Raw genomic sequence first — 25,797 nt, forward strand, 5'->3', positions numbered from 1 at the left:
GTGTTGTGGGGTGGAATCCCCAGTCCCTGCAATGCCTGCAGCCCCCCACCTTATTTCTTTTAATAATTAGCAAGAAAAGACTACTTCTCTTAAAGTAGGGCCAATTTGGGGTAGTGGTTAAGAACAGTGGGACTCTAATCTGGAGAACCAGCTTTGATTCCCCACTCCTTCACTTGAAGTCAGCTGGGTCAGTTAGCCTTGGGTCAGTTAGCAATTCCAGAGCTTTCTCTCAGCCCCACTCACCTCACAGGGTGATTGTTGTGCAGATAATAATAATACACTTTGTAAACCGCTCTGAGTGTTAAGTTGCCCTGAAAGGCGATATATAAATCAAATGTTGTTGTTTACGTTACTCTTCTTTCAGGTAGCTCTGTGTGGCCTACACAAGGCCCCCAGGCCTTTTCAGATACTCTAAAGGCCTGAGTGTACATTGGGAGGACAGTGGGACTGCAGCAGCAATCGCCGACCCCTAGCCGCATACATTCATCAGAGAGCCAGCATGGTGTAGTGGTCCGAGTGTCAGCCTAGGATCCCCAAGACCGAGGTTGAAATCTCCACTTTGCCATGGAAGCTTGGTGGATGACCGTGGGCCAGTCACTCTCACTCAGCCTAATCTACCCTGCAGGATTGTTGTGATGGTAAAGGGGGGGGGGGGAGAACAATGTAAGCTACTTTGGGTTCCCCTTGGGGACAAAGGAGAACGTGCCTTTGAGCTGCAACCAACTTACTGATGGGTCACCAAAATGGGGACAAAAGCCCAAACTGGGCTAATCGGGCTGCTTTGGGGACAGAAGATAAAATAATCAAAAGCTATACAGAAGGTTTCTGCGGGCAGAAAAGCACTTGTCAGCAGAAAGTGAGCGGGGGATGCTTTTTATCTATTTCTCTCTTCCCTTTCAGAACCCTCCATCAACCCCACTGTTGTTTCTGAGGTTCCCTGAGGTCAGTGTTTCGGGGGGGGGGGGGTTTGGTGGAAGAAAGAGAACAGGGGAGTTCTGCAAGTGGAGCTCCACTCAGTTGGATACTCCCTCCGTATGATCAAGAGTCCTCAAAAAGCAGGCCTCTCAATTGTGTGAAGCACATGTGGAGATTTGGCGTATACATTCCAGTGAATGCATGTATGAGAAGACAGGCCTCACTAGATCTCACCCCCATCACAGATGTTCATTGTGTACACTTAAGGTAAAAGGTAAAGGTGCAAGCACCGAGTCATTACTGTGCAAGCACCGAGTCATTACTGACCCATGGGAGGACATCACATCACAACGTTTTCTTGGCAGACTTTTTACGGGGTGGTTTGCCATTGCCTTCCCCAGTCATCTACACTTTACCCCCAGGAATCTGGGTGCTCATTTTACTGACCTTGGAAGGATAGAAGGCTGAGTCAACCTTGAGCCGGCTACTTGAACCCAGTTTCCACCAGGATCAAACTCAGGTTGTGAGCAGAGCTTGGGCTACAGCACTGCCGCTTACCACTCTGCACCACGGGGCTCCTTACACTTAACATAACTAGAAAAGACTGAAGTCTCCCATCCAAATATTGGCATGTCTGTGATCGATGTTGCTTTGACAATGTATAAGGGATCATGTCCCTTCAAACAAGTCTCTGGACCTATTTTAATATTTCGCCCCAACTCACTCCTTAGTCACCTTACATGTTGTTAGCTCAAATGTAGGCAAATCTAAATCTCATCCAAAATGATTTATAATGTTCTTTCTCAAAAAAAAAAAGTCTTTACATTAAAAATCAAAACCTTTAGCAGTCTGAAATGAACATTGACTTGATTCTTGTTTAGAGGCAGCTTATCAGTGAAGATTAATATCACATTGCTATATCTTACAGCTCTTTTGGGTTGTGAATTAGAAAATTTTTACTTACAGCATATATGAGGGGCTTGCACCAAATCTGAACATCTGGCCCAACCATTTGTAGTGCTACGAGAGAAGACAAAAGGATTTCCACCTGTGGAGAGCATCTTTCTTGCCTCCCACTGCAGCCCAAAATATCCTGGGAAATACTGCTCCTAAAGCATCGGGAGGGGGCACGTGGGGCTACAGTGGGTGGGGGGATGACAATGCCAAAGTCCATAGGTAGAAATCTGTCTACAGAAATGCTCCAATGGATCCAGGCCATTGTGTATTGAGACTGGCAGCTGCCCTTAAGCAGGGGTGAATTCCGGGTAGCCCTTTTTAAAAGATACACCCATTGATCCCTCCTCTTTCAAAAGAAGAGCAAGGTTCAAGCCCTTAAAGACCAACCAAGAGTATAATCTTTTGAGATTCAAGCTTCCTTTGTTCTCATCTACTGCAGACCAACATGGCTACCCACCTGAAACCAACTTAGAAAAGAAAAAAAAATCTCTGGTTTCTCTGTAGTTTTCTGTTACACCACATATGCACCCTTTTGCGATTTCAATGCTTGCAGGTCCCCCCCCCCCCCCATGTTACGCACCACAGGATGGTGCTCTAGCAGGAAGACACAATAATTGGGGAAGTTATTGCGTGCCTCTGAGCATCTGTAGAGCAGAATTCTACAGAACTTCCTTTCCTGCCCCTCTTCTCATTGAATGTTTCTTCTGGTCAAATTAAAAAAAATTTAAACCCTCCAAATTCCTAGAAATACAAAAAGAAATGGATTGTTGAATTTCAGTGGGGGGGGGGGGAAGTGGCCGTAAAGGAATTAAGAGAATTTCTCTTAACAATACTAATCCTAGGATGCTAGGAATAGAATTTGGGGCCACTTGATGCAATGCATGTGCCATCGCCCTGAGATGAGGAACCAGATGCGGAAGCCCTTTATGTATGTATGTTGTGTGCTGATTACACATTTGTTAAAGACCACCCACAAACTAATCTCAACTTTAAGATATAGAGTATTATTTTTCTCTTCCTTTTCCAAACTCCCTCTTCACTTGATGGGCATTCCAAATGCTGTGTGCTCATACTGTCACCTTGTGGTCATAAGACTCACAGCCACACCATCACATTTTAAAATACAAGGGGAATTCTTATGCTGTGGCTAGCAGGCATACCTAACCTACACAACTCTCCCTTTTAAAGCAATTAAATGTCATTTGCTTTTGCTGAATAATTTAAACAGTGGATGGTTAATTCAAGGTGAGAGGAAGGTGATGTCTGTCAATTTCTAGGGCATAATTGTGTGTGTCGTGTGCCGTCAAGTTGCCTCCAACCCATGACAATCCTATGAATGAAAGACCTCCAAAATGTCCTGTCATTAACAGACTTGCTCAGATTCTGCAAACTGGAGGATGTGGCTTCTTTTATTGAGTCAAGCCATCTCATTTTGGGTCTTCCTCTTTTCCTATTGCCTTCCACTTTTCCTAGAATTATTGACTTTTCCAGAGAATCTTTGTCTTCTCATGATGTGACCAAAGCATGATAGCCTCAGTTTTGTCATTTTAGCTTCTAGGGAGAATTCAGGCTTGATTTGATCTAGTACCCACTTCTTTTCGGCCGTCCATGGTATCCGCAAAACTCTCCTCCAGTGCCACATTTCAAATGAATCAATTTTCTTCCTTGTTTAAAAACCTCCATAAGAATTGTCTGTAGTACATACACTTTCCATATAATCTGTACCAATATTTAGATCAAAATTTTACTTTAGATTTCATTTCACCTCATGTGTCTTATGTGCTCTCTCTTCAGACTTTTTTTTGTCTGATAGCAGTAGAAACATGATTCGTAGGATAACACAAAGCGATTCGGGGAGGGTAGGTCTTGTTTCCAAGCAAACTCCCAGCTTCATACTGGACCCCATTCTCTGACCTATACGACCTCTTGTTGCTGGCCCAACTTTTGATCCACCCCTCCCTTTCCAGAAATATCTAGTGGTTGTTCTGAGATCATACGTCTGCCTAGCAAGGGAAGTAATTTGCAGGTCAGAATGAGTTGGGGAGGGGAGAGGTACTTACAATTTCCCTTGCCTCCATGCGTATATCCCATTTTAACCCGCAGGCAGTCTTCAAAACAAGAAATAAGCTGGGGGGGGGGGGGAGAAAGGGCAGGCAGGAACATTGGTGGGCACGGGATAGGTCCATTCTCTAAAACTCCCTCTCATACCTAAACTTGCATATTCTAACTACATGATGCACTGTTCCTGGATATGTTCTCCTTGAGCCTGCTCAAACCAGATGTGTGCCAGGAGTTCCTGGTTGAAATTTAGATTCTCAGGTGCATGCAGGCCGATTCACACGGGGACCATGGCAGGAGGGGCCTCATGCCCTCCTCTCCACGGCCTTTCCCCTGACCTAAAAATGCCCAAAGGAGCTGCTAGTAGCCTTGCTGGGGAACCATACATGTGCGGATGGCTATACTGTGTTTCCAGGTTAGCTGCTGATGAAACACACAAGCTCAGCGTTTCTCCTGTGCTGCCTAGAAAAAGCCCTTGTGGAAAAGTGATGTTGCAATAACAAAGTTCAGGCAATCATAATTCACTGCAGCAACTCCCAGGGCGGGGAAAAAGCCTCTCCCCTTATTCCTACATTTGTAGTGTGTGTAAAACAACTTGTATGAAGCAGCCCTTGGATTTAGCAGGAACATTAGTCCCCAGGGTTCCTTTCTGGCAGCAATCCAAACTACTGCAACAAGACAGAAGGGACGTGTGACCACCTTCAATGGAAACATTGCATCATCATCTTTAAAAATGCATTCAGTGTGGCTTTTCAGCATCTACTATCCTTAGCAGCCCACCTCCCTCTGCCTGAGGGCACGTCACATACCTGAAAGGATCAGAACAGGAGCTAAGCAAAGGTTTGACAGAATTCACAGGTCAAACTACAGTCTGAGCTGTTTATTTCACCAGTAGTTCTTTGAAATCAATTCTAAAAGCTGCTGTCAGCATCTCAAGAACACACCTTCAGAAGAGCTGCTCGTGTGATTGATAGCAAAGAGACAGATTCTGACTTATAAACAAAACTTACAGTTCTATATAATACCATTTTTTAAAAAATATTGCCTACTTTTTCAGAAATCTGTTTGGAAGTTTTAAGCTTGCCCAGATTACCCCTTATCGAGAAACAATTGGCTGTGCAGCGTGAGGCTTTTGATTTAACTTATAGATTCAACACTCTTCGTCGTAGCTTGTCACCTGACTTGAGCACTGAAATGTTGGAATCACATTGCGGGTGACACAAGCCTACATCAGAAACAGCAGTCATCACACTGCAAATGCGCACATTACCTTCAAATCAGAACTATTCATCTCTACCAAGTGAGCTCTGTGGAAACTGGCCCTGCAGGATTGTGGAAGTAATGTGCAGTGTGACAATTGGCTGCTAGCTGTGCCTTCATATCACCTCATCCCATGTTCAGAACAAATTTACAGTAAGAATTTTTTTAAAAAAGAAACAAAGATGCATAATGAACTTTAAATTGTACAGGTGCTACTTTATAAAATAGTAAAACAATGGACGGGGAAGTCTCCTGAAGTATGGGTGGACGACAAGGGGCAAGAGCAAGGATTGAACCAGTGCTGGAGTTACCTATCAGTTTGTACACACATCTTTCAAAGTGAAGCTGGGCTCACTCTTCAAGGGGAAAAAATCTTGAGATTTGTCCTGACGTGCTTTTATCCAGAATCTTCGTATACATGTTTAAGCCATTCCATTCCTCAGATAAGAAAGTTCTAGTGCAGGAATAAAATACATGCACCACACTAACAGTCGAATATTTCCGGATGAAAGTTGATGTGCATGCTGAGTGGTCAGTTTTAATTCTAAGTTCAATGCACCAGCAGTTCAATCCCCATGTCTGTATTCAAGGTAGGCAGGAAAGATGGGACATTGTGATACCATCCCCTTGAGTCCCTGAAACGTGGCTACTTTTCGGGGGGAATTGCAAATTGAAGATTGTGATTTACTTGCTACTTTTATTACAGGGGTTAAATGAATAGGCACGTTTCTCTTTCCCCAACTTTAAGGAATTGATATAGAAGGCACCTTATCAAATTTTGGGGTTTATGTACTTGAGATTTCTTCAAAACAAGCTCTGAAATGCTGCGGATCATGAACTGCTGATACAAAGAGGTTCTCAAAACTATTAACCTTTTGGAAAAGTTCGTCTTTTGAGCCCCACTGCTCTTTCTTTGCATCTTCCCTCTAGTACAATATACCCTTCCCAAACCAGCTTTCAAGACACTGGTTTAATCCTTGAAGCTGCCAGCATCCAGCATTCAAAGATTACACCAGCATTGCCAAAGCAGAAAGTATGTTTAGACGTATTTAGAAGATAAAAACACAAAGACGACCAGGGTATTTGCAAAAAACACCAAGACTATATTTACATCCACATGTAGTAACATATTCCACTAAACTGAAAACGCATCATAAATTAAATGACGTGTATGGTGTCTACAGCTTGACAACTTAAAGGTTTCACAATTAAAATAAATCAAAAGTGGAAGGAAATAAATATAACAAAGCAACAACTGGTACCGGTATACTTATTGCCAATGAAAATAGAGAAGAAAAAACACAGTAGTATCCCATAGTTAATACTGATGGGCAAAACCTACTTTGGAGACCAAGGGTGCAACTTTCAAAGCCTTCCCACAGCAAATCCTCAGTTCATTTTAGCTGGATTTACATGGCACTTCTGTGCAGAAATGCTTTGGTGGAATGAGCAACAGTGCTGGAATTAAGGACTGGCCTTCCCTGCTTCTTGTGTTGCCTTCACAGCATGAGACTTGCTGCTGCAGTGCTTATACTGTGAAGGTGACATCAGAAATGGTGGGCTATGTAGGAGGAGACAATGCTATTGCTCCTGCTGTTCCACAGCATCAGCTTTGTCGTAATGCTGGCATGGAAGGAGCCAGAACATTGGGCATTATCTTTGTGGGGCAAGATGGAGCTGTTGTCATTTGGGTTTTCTTCTCACACCCTAAATAGGACATGAGAAGAGTCCAAATCATGTTCTTCATTCATCATCTTTGCTCCCACTCCCAGCTCAGAAAAAATGCCCCAAAGCTTCAGAGAAACAGTACCAACACAAACAGAAGAGGCTTTTAAAAACTGATCTGGGGATGTTAATTAAACACAGACCTTGGTCTTTCTCTATTTTTTAAGAGATGTAATTTTTAAAAGGAACAGAACAGATAAAGGTATAGAACACATTGTATATAAGACTCAAAGGATCGGCAAAAATAGATTAACCATCTTCCATGTGTATTCATCTTTGAAAAATAGGCTATAAAAGTGCAAAACTAGGAAAACAAATCTAGATTTTATGTACATATGGCTCAGCTTATGAACAGGAAAAGGGTAAATTGTGTACAATTTCCTGATGCACAGCACTTCATTACATTGCCAGTTTTACAGAGACATCAAAATTATATATTCCTTAATACCCAGGAAGTAAGACATACATTTAAAATGTCTCCAAGTTGCATACTGGGGAGCAAGGGGGGAAGAAAGAAGAGGTCAAGCCTCTCCAGGGTTATCTAGGCTTTGCTATTGTATATCTGATACAAAGGAAAAAAAAACAGTGCAAAAATATTTGAAACTATTTTGTCCTGGAACATTTGAAGTCAAAATCTCCCACTCCCCTTCTTTTAAGTTGTCATTAGAAGCTTTCACATACAAGTTATTCAAAACAACTATCACTACAACACAACTGAACGGCTGGGAATCGACAAGCCTCCTAGTTTATTCAGTCATATGCAGCGGGGAAATTCTTTTTGTTCAGATTAATAACTGATCCTTGATAAAGATATGAGACTCGTTTGGGGCAGGAAAGATCCTCTATTGTATGCACAGCTCACAAATCTACATGGGCAGGATGGGATTCTCACAGGACAATCTTGAAGCCCTCCCACTTGTCCAACTGGTGAGCAGCTTGAGTTAACAGAATGCTGAGATGTTCTGAAATGTGCTGATCACAAGCCTGCATATGGGAATGAGTAACCTACATTGAAGAGAAATGGAGTGTTGGGGGTCACATACCTCCCACTGAAAGCACTGGCTAGAGGCACTGTAATGTGTCCAGTGCTGAATGCACTCTGGCATGGGGCAGGGACACAGAAGAATGCTGTATCATGTCCAATGGGAACACTATCCCATGTGTACAATGGGGGGGGGGGGATGGATTTTGTCCGCGATTTGCTTGCTAGATACGTATGGGTTGCCACATCAATAAGATACATGACAGCAGGAACTTCCACTGAATATTCCAATGTAAGCCATAGGACATGTGCACACCATGTGCATGAAAACTGAATATTTAGGGAGAGGTAAGAAGAATTAAGTATGTGTCATGTAACCCTGACTGTAACTCTCCAGAACACCTGGAGGCTAGAAGGCATTCAAACTGAACACCCTCAGCTCACATACCAAGGAAAGGATTGAGAGTGGATGCCAAGTTGGGGGGGGGGGGTCTCCCTCCCTATTTACAGAGATGCACTCTTAATATATTTCATTTTCTCAGAGGATGTTCAGGAAACAGTATCAACGTAAGGAAGAAAAATTTATTATTGAGTAAAGTATCATCCTTATTTGTTGTTAACATTCCTGACCTACTCCGGAGTATTTTAACTGTGCATAAGGTGAACATAAAGTACATAATTCATTTGAAAATAGTTTTAAAATATACATAGTTTAAAGCACAAAGCAAAATATGACAAACGGTTACCCTTTATAAAAATGCCTCCCAATACGGAAACCAGACAAATTCAATGCACGGATTTACCTGAGGTGCAAGGGTGACACACAGCTTCCAAAAAAGCATCTCTCTCATCAGCAGCACTCAAGTATGCAAAAATATAGTTTATGCTGGATATTTGGTCTATGATCATTCTAAGAAAAATATTATTCAAGTTCAGGAAAGTTGATAACACCCATTTTCCAGTTCTCTCTGACACAGTTCCAGACAGCCATGTTCACAGCCACATGGTACAAATGGGATCACACCTTCCATTACAGAACTGTAGTGTTTTCTCTCTATACACAGTACAATCACAGTTTAATTTTGTAGCTTTCGTTGTCCATTCTCTTCCAGGATTGAACTGCAAGGATTCCAGATTTGCAGCCTTGTATCTAGAATATGCAAACAAAAATGTTTGGGGAAAATGTATTGTGATAGCAACACAGTAAAGCTCAGATTTAAAAATATTTTTTAAGTTTCTGAAAAGTCTGCTACAGTGCAATCCAAAGCAGAGTTGCGTCCTTCTAACCCCACTGATATTAATGGACTTAAAAGGTTGTGACTCTTCTTAGCATTGTAGTCATACTTTCTTAGACTATTGGTACTAAATATTATTCAGCCACAGAGCTCACTGGAAGACTTTTGCCCCATCACTTTCTCTTGGCCTAGTCTGCATCACAGTATTGTTGTGGGGATAAAAGAAAATCATGCAAGTGGTTCCATCCTCCTGGGAAGAAGGATGAGAAAAAAACATAATAGACAGAAAATATACTCCTTTTTTGTCCTCCCAACAACCCTGCAAAGTAGTTTAGGCCAAGAGAGAATGACTGACCCCAAGTTGCTCCGTAAACTTCCTGGATGAATGAGGATTAGGACTTGGGAGGCATATCCCAGTCTGAAACTAACCAGCCTGCAATCCGCCTTGAGCCACAGGGAGAAAGGTGGGCTATAAACCAAGTAAAGAAATCATAAACTACACCACTGCACAGCTCAAGTCAGACTCTCGAGGGCCAAGCGTTACATTATGAGCCACAAGGCCACTTCCTAAAAATGGCACCACATGGCCGATTTTCCCCTTGCAAGTCACAGGAATGTTTAACCACTGATGATGCCACATCATCACCCCTGTCAGTGGCAGGCGACGATGCCAGGACAATGGCAGAAAGCGCACACTTGCACTTCCCTGCAACTCCAAGGTCCCTAATCACAAACTGTTCCAGGTTAAGCTTGTAAACAAGTAATGTTTATGTTACATAGTCAAAGGAGGCAAAAGGTTGATACAGATTTAGATTATCAGGAAATTATAAATCGGGAAAACAGCACTGGAAAAGAAAAACTTCAGGTATAAAGCATCTTAAGAACTTCTGGTATTAACCAGTACCCAAACATTGTCAGTATTTAAGATGCCCAGGAAAAGCCAATACAGATATAGCACCACAGGGCAAGCCTAAACACTGGAAAATTGAGGCCATAACTCTAAAGCCATTTGTTTGTAAGAAGCCCAGGCAAGAGTTCTTAGGAAAGCAGGTTGATGTTTGCATAACAGCCATTGCAAACCTGAACCTACTTACTCACATACACATTAATAGGACTTACAGTGGCAGGATGGCACCCACAGAGCAAAACAGGCATTAGCTAAATATTTCAAGGGCAGCTATTTCATGAATGAAATAAAATGAAAACAAGAAAGCAGGAACGTTGAACAGTACCAAAGAAGGTCAGCATCAGCATTCTGTGAGGTGGGGGAAGCTGTCAGGGTCTGGGGCCCTACGTAGGGCCCACTGCCACTGTGCCACTTGTGAATGCTTTGCCATTGACATTTCTGGCCGAACATTCTGCCCAGCACCGACTATCATGGCAGTCCCACCTGCTCGGACTGCCCAGCACAGCTGAAGAAATGGGATGCAGAGTGCGTGAACTCTGGAAGTGAGAGGGCTTACAAGTGGCTGTGGGAAGGATGCACAGGTGGGGGGGCACATGGGTGGGTGGAGGGGAGGCACAAGCAGGGGGGGGTCTGGTGGGAAGATATGGGGAGGAGGATGCCTGGACACTCTACCCAGCCCTCCCAACTTAAAACCATCCCTGGGTGCAATCATGCAACTATGTATAGCCAGGGATTTTAAGAAAAAGATTCTGCGCTTCACATTAAGGAAATGCATTTCTTATCTTCATGTACATTTCAAGGGGCTGACACATGTATAGTCTATTTAGCTACATCTTGCTAATGTGCTTGATGAGAAACTCTTTATTTTACTGTTATGTATTTATATTTTACTGTTATGTTTTTATAATTTTGACCACTGATAAGTATATAATGCCTATTTTTCCCAGAACAAGTCAACAAGTAATAAGTAACAAGACATGTCTTTGTATTCCTACTGCTGGATTTGCCAAAAGCAGCAGTTTGGGTTGTTTTTTTTTTTAAATGTAGCTTACCATTCATTTAAGCCAATTCATGTTTTCTTGTCATTTGGCCGATAATGTGCATTACCAAGAAGACTCTCATAACTTCGCTTTTGTAGCATGGTGTTGGATAAGTGTTGATATGACACTGGCCTTTTTCCTAGGGAAAAAAAAAGCGTTGGAAGACATTATACAGAATATTTGCAACAATCACGAGGTTTATCTGGAATCAATTCAGGGGCTTTCATCCACCACTGTTCAAGCTCAGAACTTATATCCTCTTGTAACATACGTATTGTATTACAACGGACTGAGATTTTATAATGTTTTAATTGATTGTATGTAATTATGTTACTGTGTTTTTAAATGATGTGATCCGCTCTGAGCCCGCTTGCGGAGAGGGCAGAATAGAAATCCAATAAAATAATAATAAAGATCACTCACAACAAGGCAGTGAAACACCTTATCAATAAAAGTTCAGAAATGTAACAGAGCAAACCATTTCAGACTAGAACAGGCATTTAAATGAGGACGTACATCTGGGCCAAAGAAACATGTAGGCCAGGATCTGCAAAATAATGATCTCATGGAATTCCTGATTCCAAAGAATCATGGTACTACAGCTTTAAGGCTTGTTTTTCCTTTAACACTTCTGCACTCTTAAGGGCCCTGCTGGATCAGATTAGTGGCCCATCTAGTCAGTGACCAAACCAGTTGCCCTGGAGGACCAAAAAAAAATAAAAAAATCCCAGGGCACAAAGGCCAAGGCCTGCCCCTGATGCTGCCTCTTAGCACTTGTATCCAGAGGTTTACTGCCTCTGTAGGGAACTTGGACTCTTAAAAGCTTATTCCCTGAAAATCTTGTTGGCCTTTAAGGTACTACTGGACTCACATCTTGCTCTGGCTATGGAGGTTTCCTTTACTTGGCTAGCAGCCACTGATGGACCAATTCTCCATGACTCTAAACCCCTTTTAAAGCCATCTGTACTCGTGGCCATCATCACAACCACAACTTCTTACAAAGCAAACTGCTTTTGAAAGATGGGGAGAATGAAAAGCAGTTTTGCATACGGCATGGACGTCAGTCACTGGAATGAAAACTGTATTTTAAAGCAGCTTCCCAATGCTAGCACAAGCCTAAGCAGCTGTTTCACCAGCATGCCTCCCATATGAGTCAAGTGACTAACTTTCATTTCCAGGAGTGAACTGATTTGGATAGAATATTGATATTTGAGAAGATATTTGAGAAGATATTTGAGAATCTAAGGATATAAGGATAGAATATTTATGGACCAAACACCCATTTAGCCCAATCCCGGGCCTGAGGCAACAAGATCTCTACGAAATGTTCTGTCCCCTCTTTATTTACTTCACAATCTAGATTTATGCCATAAAAAACAAACTAAACAACAAATGCACTTGCATCACACTCTAGCATATATGAATGCTAAAATCATGTAGGAGGGTAGGAATACAAGGGGGAAAGCCACACCAGCACAAGAGGGCAGATTCGGGTGAGAGCAACATTAGCATGGTGGTTTTACATGATCCTGCCCCACCTAGGTGTTTTCTGCATTCCTAAGTTACTAGAGGAATGTAGGATGGAGCTATGGGAAAGCAGAAACTAGATCATGCCTGTAACATAAAAAACTAGCCCTAAGACATGCCCTCCAATGAATCCTTGTTCTGGCAGGAACCAAGATAGGGGTGCAATGCCATAATACCAATCTGTGCAAACACTTCATTAAGATCACATGCAACCTCTCCGATTTCCTAATGTTATGTAAACCACAGGGCTATACATGGCTGAACCTTTCTTCCTGTAACTTAACTACCTATGCATAACTTCAAGGCCAGCTAAACATGGGAGTGACTCCATGAAAGACACAATTAGGTGTGCGCCATGGAAATGCAGCATAGCACCAAACTCCTCCTGCCTTGCACCCTCAGTAAAGCAGAGCTAGGGATCGTTTCTATTCCTGATGAAGAGCATGTGAGCCCACCATGCTGCAGGTTGGGAAATAATCAGGCAAGCATATCTGAACCTACAGCCAAGCAGCATCTAGACTGCTCTGGTGGGAAATAAATGGGGTCCCCACAAAGCTCACTCTGAGTTTTCTGAAAGAATGGGATAACAACACAATAAACAAGCACTACCTGTGTACTATGCAACTTGCCTGTGATAAGAACACCAATTAGCTAATCTAAGGATTTAGGTAGGACATACAAAGATTGAAGGTTGTGAGCACAACCTTCTGTATTTGGGAGCTCGATTTTTTTCTTAAGATGCTGAAAATCATGAACTGCCTGTTTAAAAAAAAAGTCTAATTGGTAGTTAAATAATTGGAGTGGATCCAACAGTGCTTTTCCACAGATTCAAGGACTTGAGAACATAACATTCCTGTTGTATCAAACCAATGGCCCATCTAGTCCAGCATCTTGTCTCATACAGTGGCCAACCAGTTATTTTGGAAAACCAACAATAGGGCATAGAGGCCAAGGCCTTCCCCTGATGTTGGCTCCTAAGCACTGAGTTTCAGAGGTCTACCGCATCTGAATATGAAGGTTTGTTTTAGTCACACTGGCACTGATGGACCTATCCTTCCATAGAAAAGAGCAAGAGTCTAGTAGCATCTATAAGACTAACAACATTTGTGATAGGGTATGAGCTTTCGTGAGTCACAACTCACTTCTTCAGATACTACTGAAGAAGTGAGCTGTGACTCACGAAACCTTACATCCTACCACAAATTTTGCAGAGGAGTTAGCCGTGTTAGTCTGTGGTAGCAAAATCCAGTCCAGTAGTACCTTTAAGACTAACCAATTTTATTGTAGCATAAGCTTTTGAGAATCACTGTACAACTACATAATGGACGAATAAATACCACCTTATACCGGAAACCAACAGACCGATACTCATATCTACATGCCTCCAGCTACCACCCTAAACATACCACTCGGTCTATTGTCTACAGCCAAGCCTTACGTTATAACCGTATCTGCTCCAATGCTCTCGACCGAGACTCACACTTAAGAGATTTACAACAAGCATTTTTGGGACTACAGTACCCACCAAATGAAGTGAAGAAACAAATCAACAGGGCCAGACTAGTACCCAGAAACAGTCTACTCCAGGACAAACCTAAAGGAACTAACAACAGAACACCACTGGCTGTCACCTATAGATCCCAGCTCAAACCCATCCAACGTATCATCAGTGAGTTACAACCCATCCTGGAAAATGATGCCTCTCTCTCAGAAGCCCTGGGTGGAAGACCTTTCCTTGCCTACAGACAGCCCCCCAACCTTAAACGACTTCTCACTCAGAACCATGAATCAGCCAGCAGAGTCACCAGCACAGGTACCAGGCCCTGCAACAGACCCAGATGCCAGCTCTGCCCCTATATCTACCCAGGGAATACAATTACAGGACCCAATGGCATCAACTACACTGTCTCTGGCTCTTACAGCTGCTCATCCTCCAATCTGATATATGCCCTCATGTGCCAACAATGTCCTTCTGCTCTGTACATTGGACAAACCAGCCAACCTCTACGCAAAAGAATAAATGGATACAAATCTGACATTAGAAATGGAAACGTCCAGAAACCAGTGGGAGAACACTTCAATCTACCAGGACATTCCATCAAAGACTTAAAGGTCGCTGTAGTTCAACAGAAACCTTTCAAAAACAAAATCCAATGGGAGGCTGCTGAATTGGAATTCATATGCAAATTTGACTCTGTCAAGCTGGGACTGAATAGGGACTATGAATGGTTATCATATTATCACAGGTAACAGATTTCCTTTACAGAGACGGGGGTCTGGGGGAGCCCAGTGGCACCTGGTGTGGGCTTTCGGGGACCACAGTTCTCTTTGTCAGATGCATCTGACTGGAAGAGCTGTGGTTATCGAAGGCTTATACTGCATTGGAATTGGATGGTCTAGCTGTTTTGCTGCTACAAACTAACACAGCAAACTCCTTTGAAGCCTCACACAAGCCAACTGATCCCCACACCAAAAGGAGATGTTTACATTTACTAGCAAAGGAATGTTTTGGTTGCATCCTCCCTCTCCCCCCCTAATTGCATCTTCTCTCTCCTCCCCTCCTCCCCACTCCTCTTCTATATTTGACCAGTTTCTGTACCATGCATCTGACGAAGAGAACTTGATTCTCGAAAGCTTATGCTACAATAAAATTGGTTAGTCTTAAAGGTGCTACTGGACTCTTTGATTTTGCTACCACAAATTGTTAGTCTTATAGGCACTACTGGACTCTTGATCTTTTCAACTGTTATAGATAGACTAACATGGCTACCCATCTTGATCTATCCTTCCATGAATTTGTCTAAAACCCTTTTAAAGCCATCTATGCTTCTTGCCAACACTACGTGCTCTGGTAGTGAATTCCACTTTTTAATCACTCGTCAGATAAAGTGGTATTTCCTTTTGTCCTGAATCTAGGTTTTTCATAAATCTGGGAATGTTAAAGGAATACTCAAACATTTATCAGGTGCATTAAAAGAAAGCCATGTATTAGATCAATCATGAGTTCTGCCTGTTTCCTTTTCCACACTGCGTGGATCCAAATACACACTTCATCATTCACATATTCATAAAACAGGCATAGTACAAGATTTAGTAAGGGGCTGAGAAGCCCTGGGTCACTTTCCAGGATACCAGAAATTTACTGAGGATTAAGCAAATGGCTGGGGGAATATCAATTGTGTCTCCTGTAACCAGTGCTTAACCCAATACCATTTAACTTGTAAAAGCAGAAAACACTATTTTTGTTTTAAAGAACAATTTCCCATAGAACTAAAGCCAAAGAGCATACCTTCTTTCGAAGAGCTAGAAATCTGGCTGCTGCTTGATCCACAGGAACTGTAAAACGGGCCAGGACCGTATGTTTCGTATGGCTTTAGAATAGTAACAGGATTTATAGCATCTACTTCAGAGCTCATGAGCCCTTGCTTGGCAGGCAGGAAGGAGGGTGCAGGTGTGGTGTGTGAACATTCCTGAGGTAGCAGGTTTGCATATCGGCCTGCTATATGAATCCTGCCTGAATTATTTCCTCTCCGATACACGGCAGAGTCAATCGGTTCTGAAGCCAAGAGACTAGGTCTTGCTCTTTTAGAAGATGGTCCATCGAGCTCCAAGTTTGTATTCTCTGTGGGTCTGTTACTGAGAAACTCTATTCCACGACTACTTGGCCAAGCAGCATCATTCACGGAAGTCTCAAGAGAGCCATTGACGTTAGCGCTCACTATGTTTAATTGAGAAGCCAAACCTCTTGCTTTAGAGTCCAGTCTTTTCCCTCTCTCCTGTATTGTGGCACTACAAGAACCATGATGTATTTCATTATGTTGTTTGAAGCTATTCACTGAAGCACCAACCGTCTGCGGCTTGCATGATTTCAAATTACTTGGGGCCAAGTTACTGGAGCTGAGCCCTGAAAGAATGGATGTTTTGCTCTGGGCAGCGGGACTCTGTTTAACCTTTTCCGCATGCAAGGATCTTGATTGGGCAGGCACGGGAGCCTTGGCTTTCACAGGGTTAAGAGGCAGGGGGAGCACATCTTTGCCCAAAAGAAAAGGTGGGCATCCAGTACGCCTAGCTTTAAGAGCCGCCCTGTTCCGGATACCATTCTTATTAGCGGTTTCCGGGTTGTATTTATGCATCAATCGCTGATGCATGATCAGAACCTCTGGATATAACGTCCGGTAAGTACAAAAAGGGCAGGTGCTGGTTGCTAAAGATCCTCGACAGAGAGAGATTACTGAAGCATCTTGGGATGATCCAGTGGATAAATTTAAAGGCATTTCTTGAGCGATAAGTCTGCATTTTGAGTCTTCAACAGCGTCTCTCAGAAGATCCATATTTGTTTTACCTTTCGGAGCACCAGCAAAAAACACAGTGTCTGGCAATGCAGAACTCTTTTTCTCAGTCCTATCATTCCCATAATTACTTGCTTGAGATTCCGTTGTTCTCTCTTCAGATTTCAGCTTTTCAAGGCAAGGAACTGGTGCACCTTCATTTAAGCTACTACAACCTGCACCATTTTTTGTATCCTGAGTTACACTGTTCGGGGTGCTCTGAAAGGAGGAAAGGGTCTCTTTCTGCTGCTTTGCAGGCGGGCTTCCTTTAGCATCTTTGGCATCTTCAAGGAGCCTTTTCAGATTTTTGGTTTCTGGAGCACCACTGGTGATTGGTAAGAAGCCCATCTCCTGAGTAGGTAACAAACCTTTATGGTCACTTTTCACATCAGCCGCAGCTTCTGCATTTTTGTCCTTGTGATGTCTCTCCAAGTGATACCGCAAAGATGTTTTCTGGGCTGCTGCATATTCACAAAATTCACATTTGTATGGTTTTTCACCTGAAAGAGTTATGAATAGGAAGTGAGAACTATAATTTCCCCTTTTTACAGGAAATGTTAAACTTTAGAAATCCTTCAAGAATTAACAAAACTTGGTTCATCTCTCAGCTCTCCTCTCCTTACTCCCCTCCCAGAGCCTCCCTTTTATCAAGTACTCTCTAAGACTTGTGTGAGCTGGACTCATAACTGCCCTAGTATATGTTCTAAGCCATATAGCAAAATAAGAGAACACACACCAAGGAGTTTCTCCATACTCTCGTGAACAGGCTTCCAGTTTACTCAAGCCCTTCAAACCCTAGTGGTGGTGGAGAGAGCCCTCAAGTCAGAGTTGATTTCTGGCGACCCCAGTGGGGTTTTCATGTCCAAAGACTAATGCCTGACTCAACATTGCAGCCTCTTTGTTGGAGGGCTCCCATCCAATTACTAACCAAGGCCAACCCTGCTTAGCTTCTGAGATATGATGAAATCAGGCTCACCTGGGCTATCCAGGTCAGGGCTCAAGCCTTTGTAAGATACAGAAAATAGCAAAGCCACTTAACAGCTCCCCTCTTCCTTCCACAGACTCAACACTTTTGAGCCATTTCCCCAAATGGCAAACACCCTGATCTCAGGGAGCAAATCTAACATGCAACAACCTCCTTTATACATCCCGACTTCCTTGCACTAAACTAGTAGTATTTGTTATTTATTTGATTTTTTATACTGCTTCTCTTCAATTATAATCTTGAAGTGGTTCACAACAATTACTCCAGGTAAAAATCAATACAAAACATTATATAGTCAATAAAATCACAATACAACAACATAGTACAAATACTTAAACCACTTTAGTCCCAACTGCAGACTAAAAAACCCTGTAGATAACGTAAAATTGCAGGTAGATATAATATACAGATATAATACTAGAACAGACCAGTCAAACATTCCACAAAAAAAGAAGAGATTTAATTTTATAGTATTTTATAGTATTAATCACTTAATTTCAAAAGCCACTTTCGATGAACACTCATGGTTAGCAAGTGTAGCCATTAACCACCTAATCTATCCAAACGGCACAGCTACTGAACAGGAACCATTTCTTTAACATGAAACTGGCTGTAACATGCAACATCACCAAGCAAGGTTATTCACATCACAATGGAATTCAGACTCTAAACTGTTAATGCCAGTTTTTTTCCTTACCTGTGTGTGTTCTGAGATGAATGTTGAGGTAATAGTTTGAGCGGAAATACTTTCCACAGTAGCTGCATTCTCTGGAGGCCCCAAGGTTTTTAACTTTTGCTCTATCCATGCTATCGCCATTTTTTTCTTTAAATGGGTAAAAAACAAAACACATTTTATTTATTTATTTTATTTAAAACATTTGTTAGCCACCTTTTTACCTTACTACTCCCCAGTGGAATAACTCTATATTCTAATTCCCCAAATATGGAATTTATGATGATTACAAAATAGCTTAAGACATACATGTAAAGTGACTAAGTGCATATATAAATAGCTATAAATACTCCTAAAATCCATACAAAAATATTAACATTCCATCAATAACAATCATTCACTAATACATTTGAACAGCAGCACATACAAAGTGCATGTCCTTCATACAGAATTCCCTGGCCGTCTATCAGAGTGATACTATAATTAAGACCAATGATGTAATAACATTTGTTCTCCTTTCTCTTGTAGGTGCGCCGTGGAGAAACTTCTCATGTGGCTAGCCACAAAACACAGGTAAGTAGCCGTAAGTAGGTTTCCAAAGTGTGAATCTATAATAATATCGATGTATCTTCTTTTCCAGATGGGACCACAATCTCAGAGGGTCCACATGCCCCCAGCTCAACAGAGGGCTGGCCGCATAACTTATAAAAACCTCAATGTAAAATCACTATCTAAAATGATCAATAAATAATAAGCTAACTGAATGCAGTTCTCTTCTGAATAAAACAAACATGAATACAAGGTCAATGCATGTTTTGCACTAATACTGGCACAATATATTTTACTATGGCTAAAAGACCCTCATTAAATGCACTCAGATACTGTCTATATTACATACTGTTGCAGATCTTCATAGCTGCTAAGATAAAACTATAATTGTCTGGGAATGGTTTGCCCACAATTATCACAATTTTTATCCAGCTTATTCTGGATATACATACAACACATTTGTACTAGGAAGAGTTTTGGAATTGTTCAAGTGGGTGGAGGTAGGACGTTAACTCCTAGCTGTAAAAACAAATATTTTAAATAAATAAGCTATGACAACAGAGTTATGGAGAACGCAGAATTAAAAACTAGGTTTCTAAACGCTACAGGGATAATGCAATGCACTGGACAAAGTGCAAGATCCAGTTTAGTCTGTGTTATGAGTCATTGCCATCCAAAAGGCAAATGTTTTCCTTCATTTACAAAAAGGAATGTTCACAATATTTAAAGCAGTTAATAAATGCAAGGTGGGTGTGGAATCCATACATATTTAATTTCCTTGTGTTATGTAAATGCTTCACCATTTTGGAATAGAAAAATTCCTTTCTCCCTCTTTAAAAAGCTGTTTGAAAAAGAAAAAAGTTCATTCTATTCAGTTCAGGGCACTGGTTATTGGCTACAGTGCCCTTCATGGCCTAGGAGTCACATTTATGGGATTGTCTCTCTATGTTCTACCGAGATGTGTCTGTTGGCAGCATAATTCACATAATTTATTTTATTTATTTATATTCAATTTATATTCCACCCTCCCCGCATCAGCGGGCTCAGGACGGATTACATCATGTATCTCTTAAGCATATGTTTTGGCCATGTTTAAACATTTGGCACTTTTGGGAGGAAGTTATCAGTCATATTAATTTTGTATCAGAAAACTCATTTATTTTTGAGGATGTCAATGCACTGTTAAACTACTGGCTTATCTCTTGGAATCTAACTGATAGTCAACAGAAATGGACCCTCTGTGCCCTTACACCTGCTAAAAGTCTTATACATCAACACTGGAAAGACGAAAGCTGACCTCCCATAAATCATTGGATTGAAGACCTTAAACTTATCAACATTTGAATGTATTGCATATAGAAGGCAACTGGGCATGGACTTATATTTAGATATTTGGAAATCTTTTATAGAAACCTATGTATAGATTTGCCAATAGTGTTTTCATAGACAGCACTTACTTTCATTTTCTCTGCTGTTTGCTTTATAATTTTTTAATGTTTTTGCACTATTTTATATATATATATATATATATATATATATATATATATATATATATATATATATATATATATATATATATATATATAAAAGTAAGATTAGTTCAGTGCAAGAACCTACCTGCATTTATTTACAAAATATGGTCTCCATGTTGAAAACCGCAACATGGATATACTTTGCATTCAGTTTGCAGTTGTTTTGAAGATTGGTAGTATAGGGCTTCTCTATGGCCAGCTGCCACTGTTCAAGTTAGCCAAAAACTTGAGAACAAAGAAATTTTTTCCTTTTGACTTACATGTAAGTACCATAATTTGCCACTAGAGGGTAGCAAGCACAGTATTTTGCTCAGTTTGGGCATTTCAAGCTGCTACCTGCCAGCTGCACTTCAGAGAAAATTAATCCCCAATTGGTTTACCCAGAGTAAGATTGTGACAAGCAGGAAAAACACAAAACACAGATGATCAAGTGGATGATTCATGTTTTTTTTTTAAATTGCAAAAGTTTGGCCTTATTAAAATTTATCATATTAAAAAAAGCTAACACACTAACAGGTAGTCCCAGGTGAGTCAGCAACTGTCTGTATTTATAACTTTATATGCCCCTGATACTTGTATCATTACTTATGGCAGACATAGCAGAACTACCACCAGTTGAGACTGAAATGATTCTGTGGCAAAGCTCTGGGCACCGACACAATGGCTCTTGTTCCGTTACACCAACCTAAATGACAAGTTGCTGTAAAAGGTTCTAATGTGTATTGTCGAAGGCTTTCACGGCCGGAGAACGATGGTTGTTGTGGGTTTTCCGGGCTGTATTGCCGTGGTCTTGGCATTGTAGTTCCTGACGTTTCGCCAGCCACAGCTGCTGGCGAAACGTCAGGAACTACAATGCCCACGGCAATACAGCCCGGAAAACCCACAACAACCATCGTTCTAATGTGTCCTTGAACATGCTGTGCATTGTGAAGATTATGCAAGCATCCTCCACTTACATGCAGATACAAGGAAGAAATTATGTCATGCCTTGTAAAAGAAAAAAAATGTTGAAATCATGCACAGGAAAAGGATGCAAGTATGATCTCTCTCCTCTATCACACACACTGTTCAGATGTAACAAAGCCACTGATTATCTACAGTTAGTTTGTAAAGCTGGAATTCAGCTTGCAAATGGATGTTCAAATCCTGGTTTGCTTCAGCAAATGCCGAATTAATTGGCTTTGCTCCCTCACCCCCCAGAGACACCCAGCTGGTATCTTGGCCTGCCCTGCAAGGAGGGAAGCATTTCGCCAGGGAGAAGCTTGAACATCCATGTTGGTATCTCATGTGAAACCGCCAGTTAAGCTGTGGTTTCAGAACAGTTTTTCCATCGGTAAGAAAGGGAGGAAGGGGGTGTCTATCTTTGGGGTCACGGGACCTGCATGAACAAGAGCCAAGTGGGACAGAGGGAAATGGGCTGAAACTGAGCAGCAAAGCTGGCTGGATCCAGCCCAGTAGTTTCAGCATGTCATGCGTATCGTCAACCCACTTGCGAATACCTCTTCTTACCTAGGGCCTCTGTTAGTCCATCCTCGGAGCCATCTTCAGAGCCTCCCTCCACTCGCTCGACTACTCCATTCTCATCCAGGAGTGCCACGTCCACAAGACACGCTCGCGGCTGCTTGGCTTCGGCAGAACTGGCTTCTGGGTCATTCCTCCGGTCTCTCTTATGTACTCTCGAATGAAGGACTAGCTGGTGGTACGTTCGAAAGGCTTTGCCACACTGTGAACAATGTGTGGGCTTATCTTTGTTCTGGGACAATTTAGGATCTATGTCTATAGAAGGCACTTCGCCGCCGGGATATTTGAATTTGTCCTGTGGCACATTACCAAGCCCTGGGTAACTTCCACTTTTGCCTGCCTTCGTTTTCCCTGTGCTTTCAGTCTGGTTTGCTTTGCTTGCATGCCAGATTTCCCCAAGCTCCTCTTTATCAGAAGACGAGTCATCGTTGTCTGTACTTCCTTCTTGCCCTGGTTCTTTTATTTGTCCATGGCCAGTAGCAATCTTACCTTTGGTAGCCAGTTGCCAAGCCTGATACGTACTGAATGGATCCAATTCTGCGATCCATTTCACAGGTTTTTCTAGTTTGCTATTGCTAGAAGGCAAACGCGGTTTTAAGTTTAAGAACTGCAGGAACTCTTCTCGGGGTGATCTACTTTCTTTGCCGCCTCTATCGGCTTGTGAACCATCACCACTAGCTAAGGAATCTTTGGTATGTACTTTACTGTGCTCTATTAAAGTCTCCTTATTTTGAAATAGGAAGCCACAAACCATGCAGATTTTATAAGGTGACGTAATGCTTTCAGGTACTTGGTCTTGTACGACCTCATTTATTGTTACAGGGCTCTCGGAACCTTGTGGAGTCTTGCTCCGAGAGCCAGGCTTCCCAGTGTGCGTTCTCATGTGATTTTTGAGGAACCAAGGCTCTTTAAATCTCCTTCCGCACACACTGCACCAATAAGTGAAGGAGTCTTTATGCTTCCTCATGTGAGCCTCGACATCAAAAACCTCTTCAAATGTTTGTCCACAGACTTCACAGCTGAAGCCCTGGTCATCTTTTTTGTCAACATCCGATGACAATGAGTCCATTTTCACCTGTCCTTTATCAAGACGGCTGAGGTATTCTGCTTCCACACGCAGTACTGCTGGTTCACACAGAGTCGGCCTGTGCTGCGTTAAGACGTGCTTACCAAGATCCTCGGGGTGTTTGAAGGTCTGATCACAAAACATGCAATCCAAAGCCATGCATCCTTCACCCTGCATCAAGAACTTCTCTTGCAAGTTCTTGTAAGAGATTGTGTTGGTCCCTTTTATTGGCATAGTGGCATCATTGTTTTCCATACGTGAACCAACAGTACAGGCTATGCCATCTGGCCCATCCATATATGCTAAGAGAGGCTGAGTCGGCATATTTTTTCTCTTGGTGTGAACGTAAATTTCTGAGGTCTTATGTTGGAAAGAAGGCCGCTTCAGTAAGTTCCCAACTGTTCGCTTGCAAATGTCCAAGTCCAGCCACCTACTTCAAGAGAAATTAAACATGGCCTCTCATCTCTAGGTGCAGCTATCCATGTGCCATACAACCTATTCATAAAAGCATTCATTAGTTCTCCTAATACAGGTATAGGATCACTTATGCTACTATTCCAGTTTTTTTTAACTTGCTTTCTGCAGAACTAATCCACTTTTATCTCCACATGTAACACTTCCGATCTTCTTCTTGAGGTTGAGAATGCAAGGAAATAGCTTGGGAGCACCAAGGAAGTCACCACCTGCACAAGAAAAAATAATTAATTTTTAAAAAATCATTAAATACATAAAAGAATCTCTAAATGAAATATTTCATAGTATTTCCAGTAAAGTTTTAAGTTTAATGGGATGCACCTGTTAAGATAAAATGAGAAGGCATACTTCCTTTGAATTTTTCCAAAATCGCATGCATTTTGCCCCTAAATTTTACTTCCTAGATTTCTAAAAATGCTGGGGCGGAGGCATTTGTTCAGCCACTTCTATTAAAAGATGTTCCTAAACAAGATATTCCTATATTTTAGTCTGTACAGCATGACTCTGAATTTAAATTTCACAGCATAGCTTAAATGATGCAACTATCAAAGGAAGTTACTAATTTTTGCAAGGAAACTGCCTTGGGGAATTACTGTAAAACTCAGATTATTTTTTTTCATATTCTACAGGCAAGGAAGTGCTTCAGTGAGTGGAATCTGGCTAGTTTATTATTAGATACCTTCCACTCACAGAAACCTACGTTTGGGTACTGACTGAGAGAATAAAGTGACTCAAAAATTCTACTCCTTTAAGAAGGTGCTGTCATCTTATCTACACAACCACAATTTGGATTGTTTTATGCAAGATCTCGCCACACTCAATGGCTTTACTCACACTTAACAGGTACTTATTCAAGACAATATGTAACATCTGCTGTGGTCAGTGCCCATCTGGCAGCCATTTTGAAGCTCTGTTGCTAGCTAAACAACCAGCAGCTCTGGAAATGGAGTTTCTACACTTTTGATTACTTAACAGCACATCAGTAACAGATAAGAGACACTGTCTATGATGCCTAGGTTAGCCCTAATACATGACTGCATTAACTGTTGTGTTCCTGTGCTCCAGTACGAGTATGAACGTCTTTAAAACTCTAGCCTATGTGAAGGATAAAGAACAGTATCAAAGACCATGCTACTTGCATTAGCCCATAAAAACTGGTTAACCAATACATAACTGGTGAAAGATATTAACGAGCTTTCAAGATGCACAGTTTTTCTAGACAGAAACGGAAAAGTGTTAAAAATAAAAGTAGCATTTATGCAATACTTCTGGAGTGTTCAAAGTACTTCATATCTATTTTGTGTGTAATCTTTATACCCCTTCTCAAAAGTAGGTCAGTATTATCATCCCTAGGTTGCAGAGGGGAGGGGAGCAGACTGCGACAGAGTGGCTTATCTAAGGACACTTATGGTGTCATCATCCTAACTAGAGGAGTTACACTTTCTAAGCCCATTACCCTCAAGGATGTAACACTGCTTGGGATGGCACTACTAGAGAACTCATGGAATAGGGAAGAGTCAATCTGGAGACACCCTGAGCTTCAGCTTACTCTTAGCCACCACGCTACACTGGACCACACCAACCATGTGTCTCCTACATGTACAAACTTGGCCTTCTTGCTTGTATTGATATGTGCAGGTTAGCTTTCTGCTTCTATTCCAGCCTGAAAAAGGCTTTTGTGATTCTCAAGAGCCAGCCAATGTATCTGGCTGGCCCAATGAGACATCATCATCTGAAACATGTAGAATGCAATTTTTAAAATCTGTATCTCAGTTGTACACAATGCACTCATTCAGCTTCTGCATTTTCATCGTGATTCTTAACCCTCCAGGCAACACAGCAACAGAATAAGATGGCTTAAGTAGCTGCCAAGTTATATTATTTGAGCAACTCTCTAAATGGAATGTTACTTTCACCTCAGATTTGAGGGCTAATTCTGCCTGTTTTGGAAAGGGAAACATTAACTGTAGCAATAAAATTTTTTATTGCGTATAGGCAAAGGCCGTTACAATCTCAAATTGAATTAAAAACACATAAAACAAGAGAACAAGAAAAGCAGTTCC

General features: G+C 41.6%; 1 protein-coding gene across 1 annotated transcript in view; it reads right to left on the minus strand.

The window, feature by feature from the left end:
* Positions 1-6,276: 6,276 nt before the first annotated feature.
* ZNF217 (zinc finger protein 217) overlaps positions 6,277-25,797 on the minus strand; it is a 36,210-nt gene continuing 16,689 nt past the window's right edge. Inside the window, exons 2-6 of the mRNA XM_054981762.1 lie at positions 22,183-23,943; positions 18,617-18,742; positions 15,896-17,434; positions 11,092-11,218; positions 6,277-9,047 (exon numbers count right to left, since the gene is read on the minus strand). Of these exons, the coding sequence (XP_054837737.1) occupies positions 11,109-11,218; positions 15,896-17,434; positions 18,617-18,742; positions 22,183-23,584 (3,177 nt within the window). The 5' untranslated portion in view covers positions 23,585-23,943 and the 3' untranslated portion in view covers positions 6,277-9,047; positions 11,092-11,108. The remainder of the gene's footprint in view (positions 9,048-11,091; positions 11,219-15,895; positions 17,435-18,616; positions 18,743-22,182; positions 23,944-25,797) is intronic.

The sequence above is a fragment of the Eublepharis macularius genome, chromosome 5, assembly GCF_028583425.1.
Source record: "Eublepharis macularius isolate TG4126 chromosome 5, MPM_Emac_v1.0, whole genome shotgun sequence".
Lineage (NCBI taxonomy): Eukaryota > Metazoa > Chordata > Lepidosauria > Squamata > Eublepharidae > Eublepharis > Eublepharis macularius.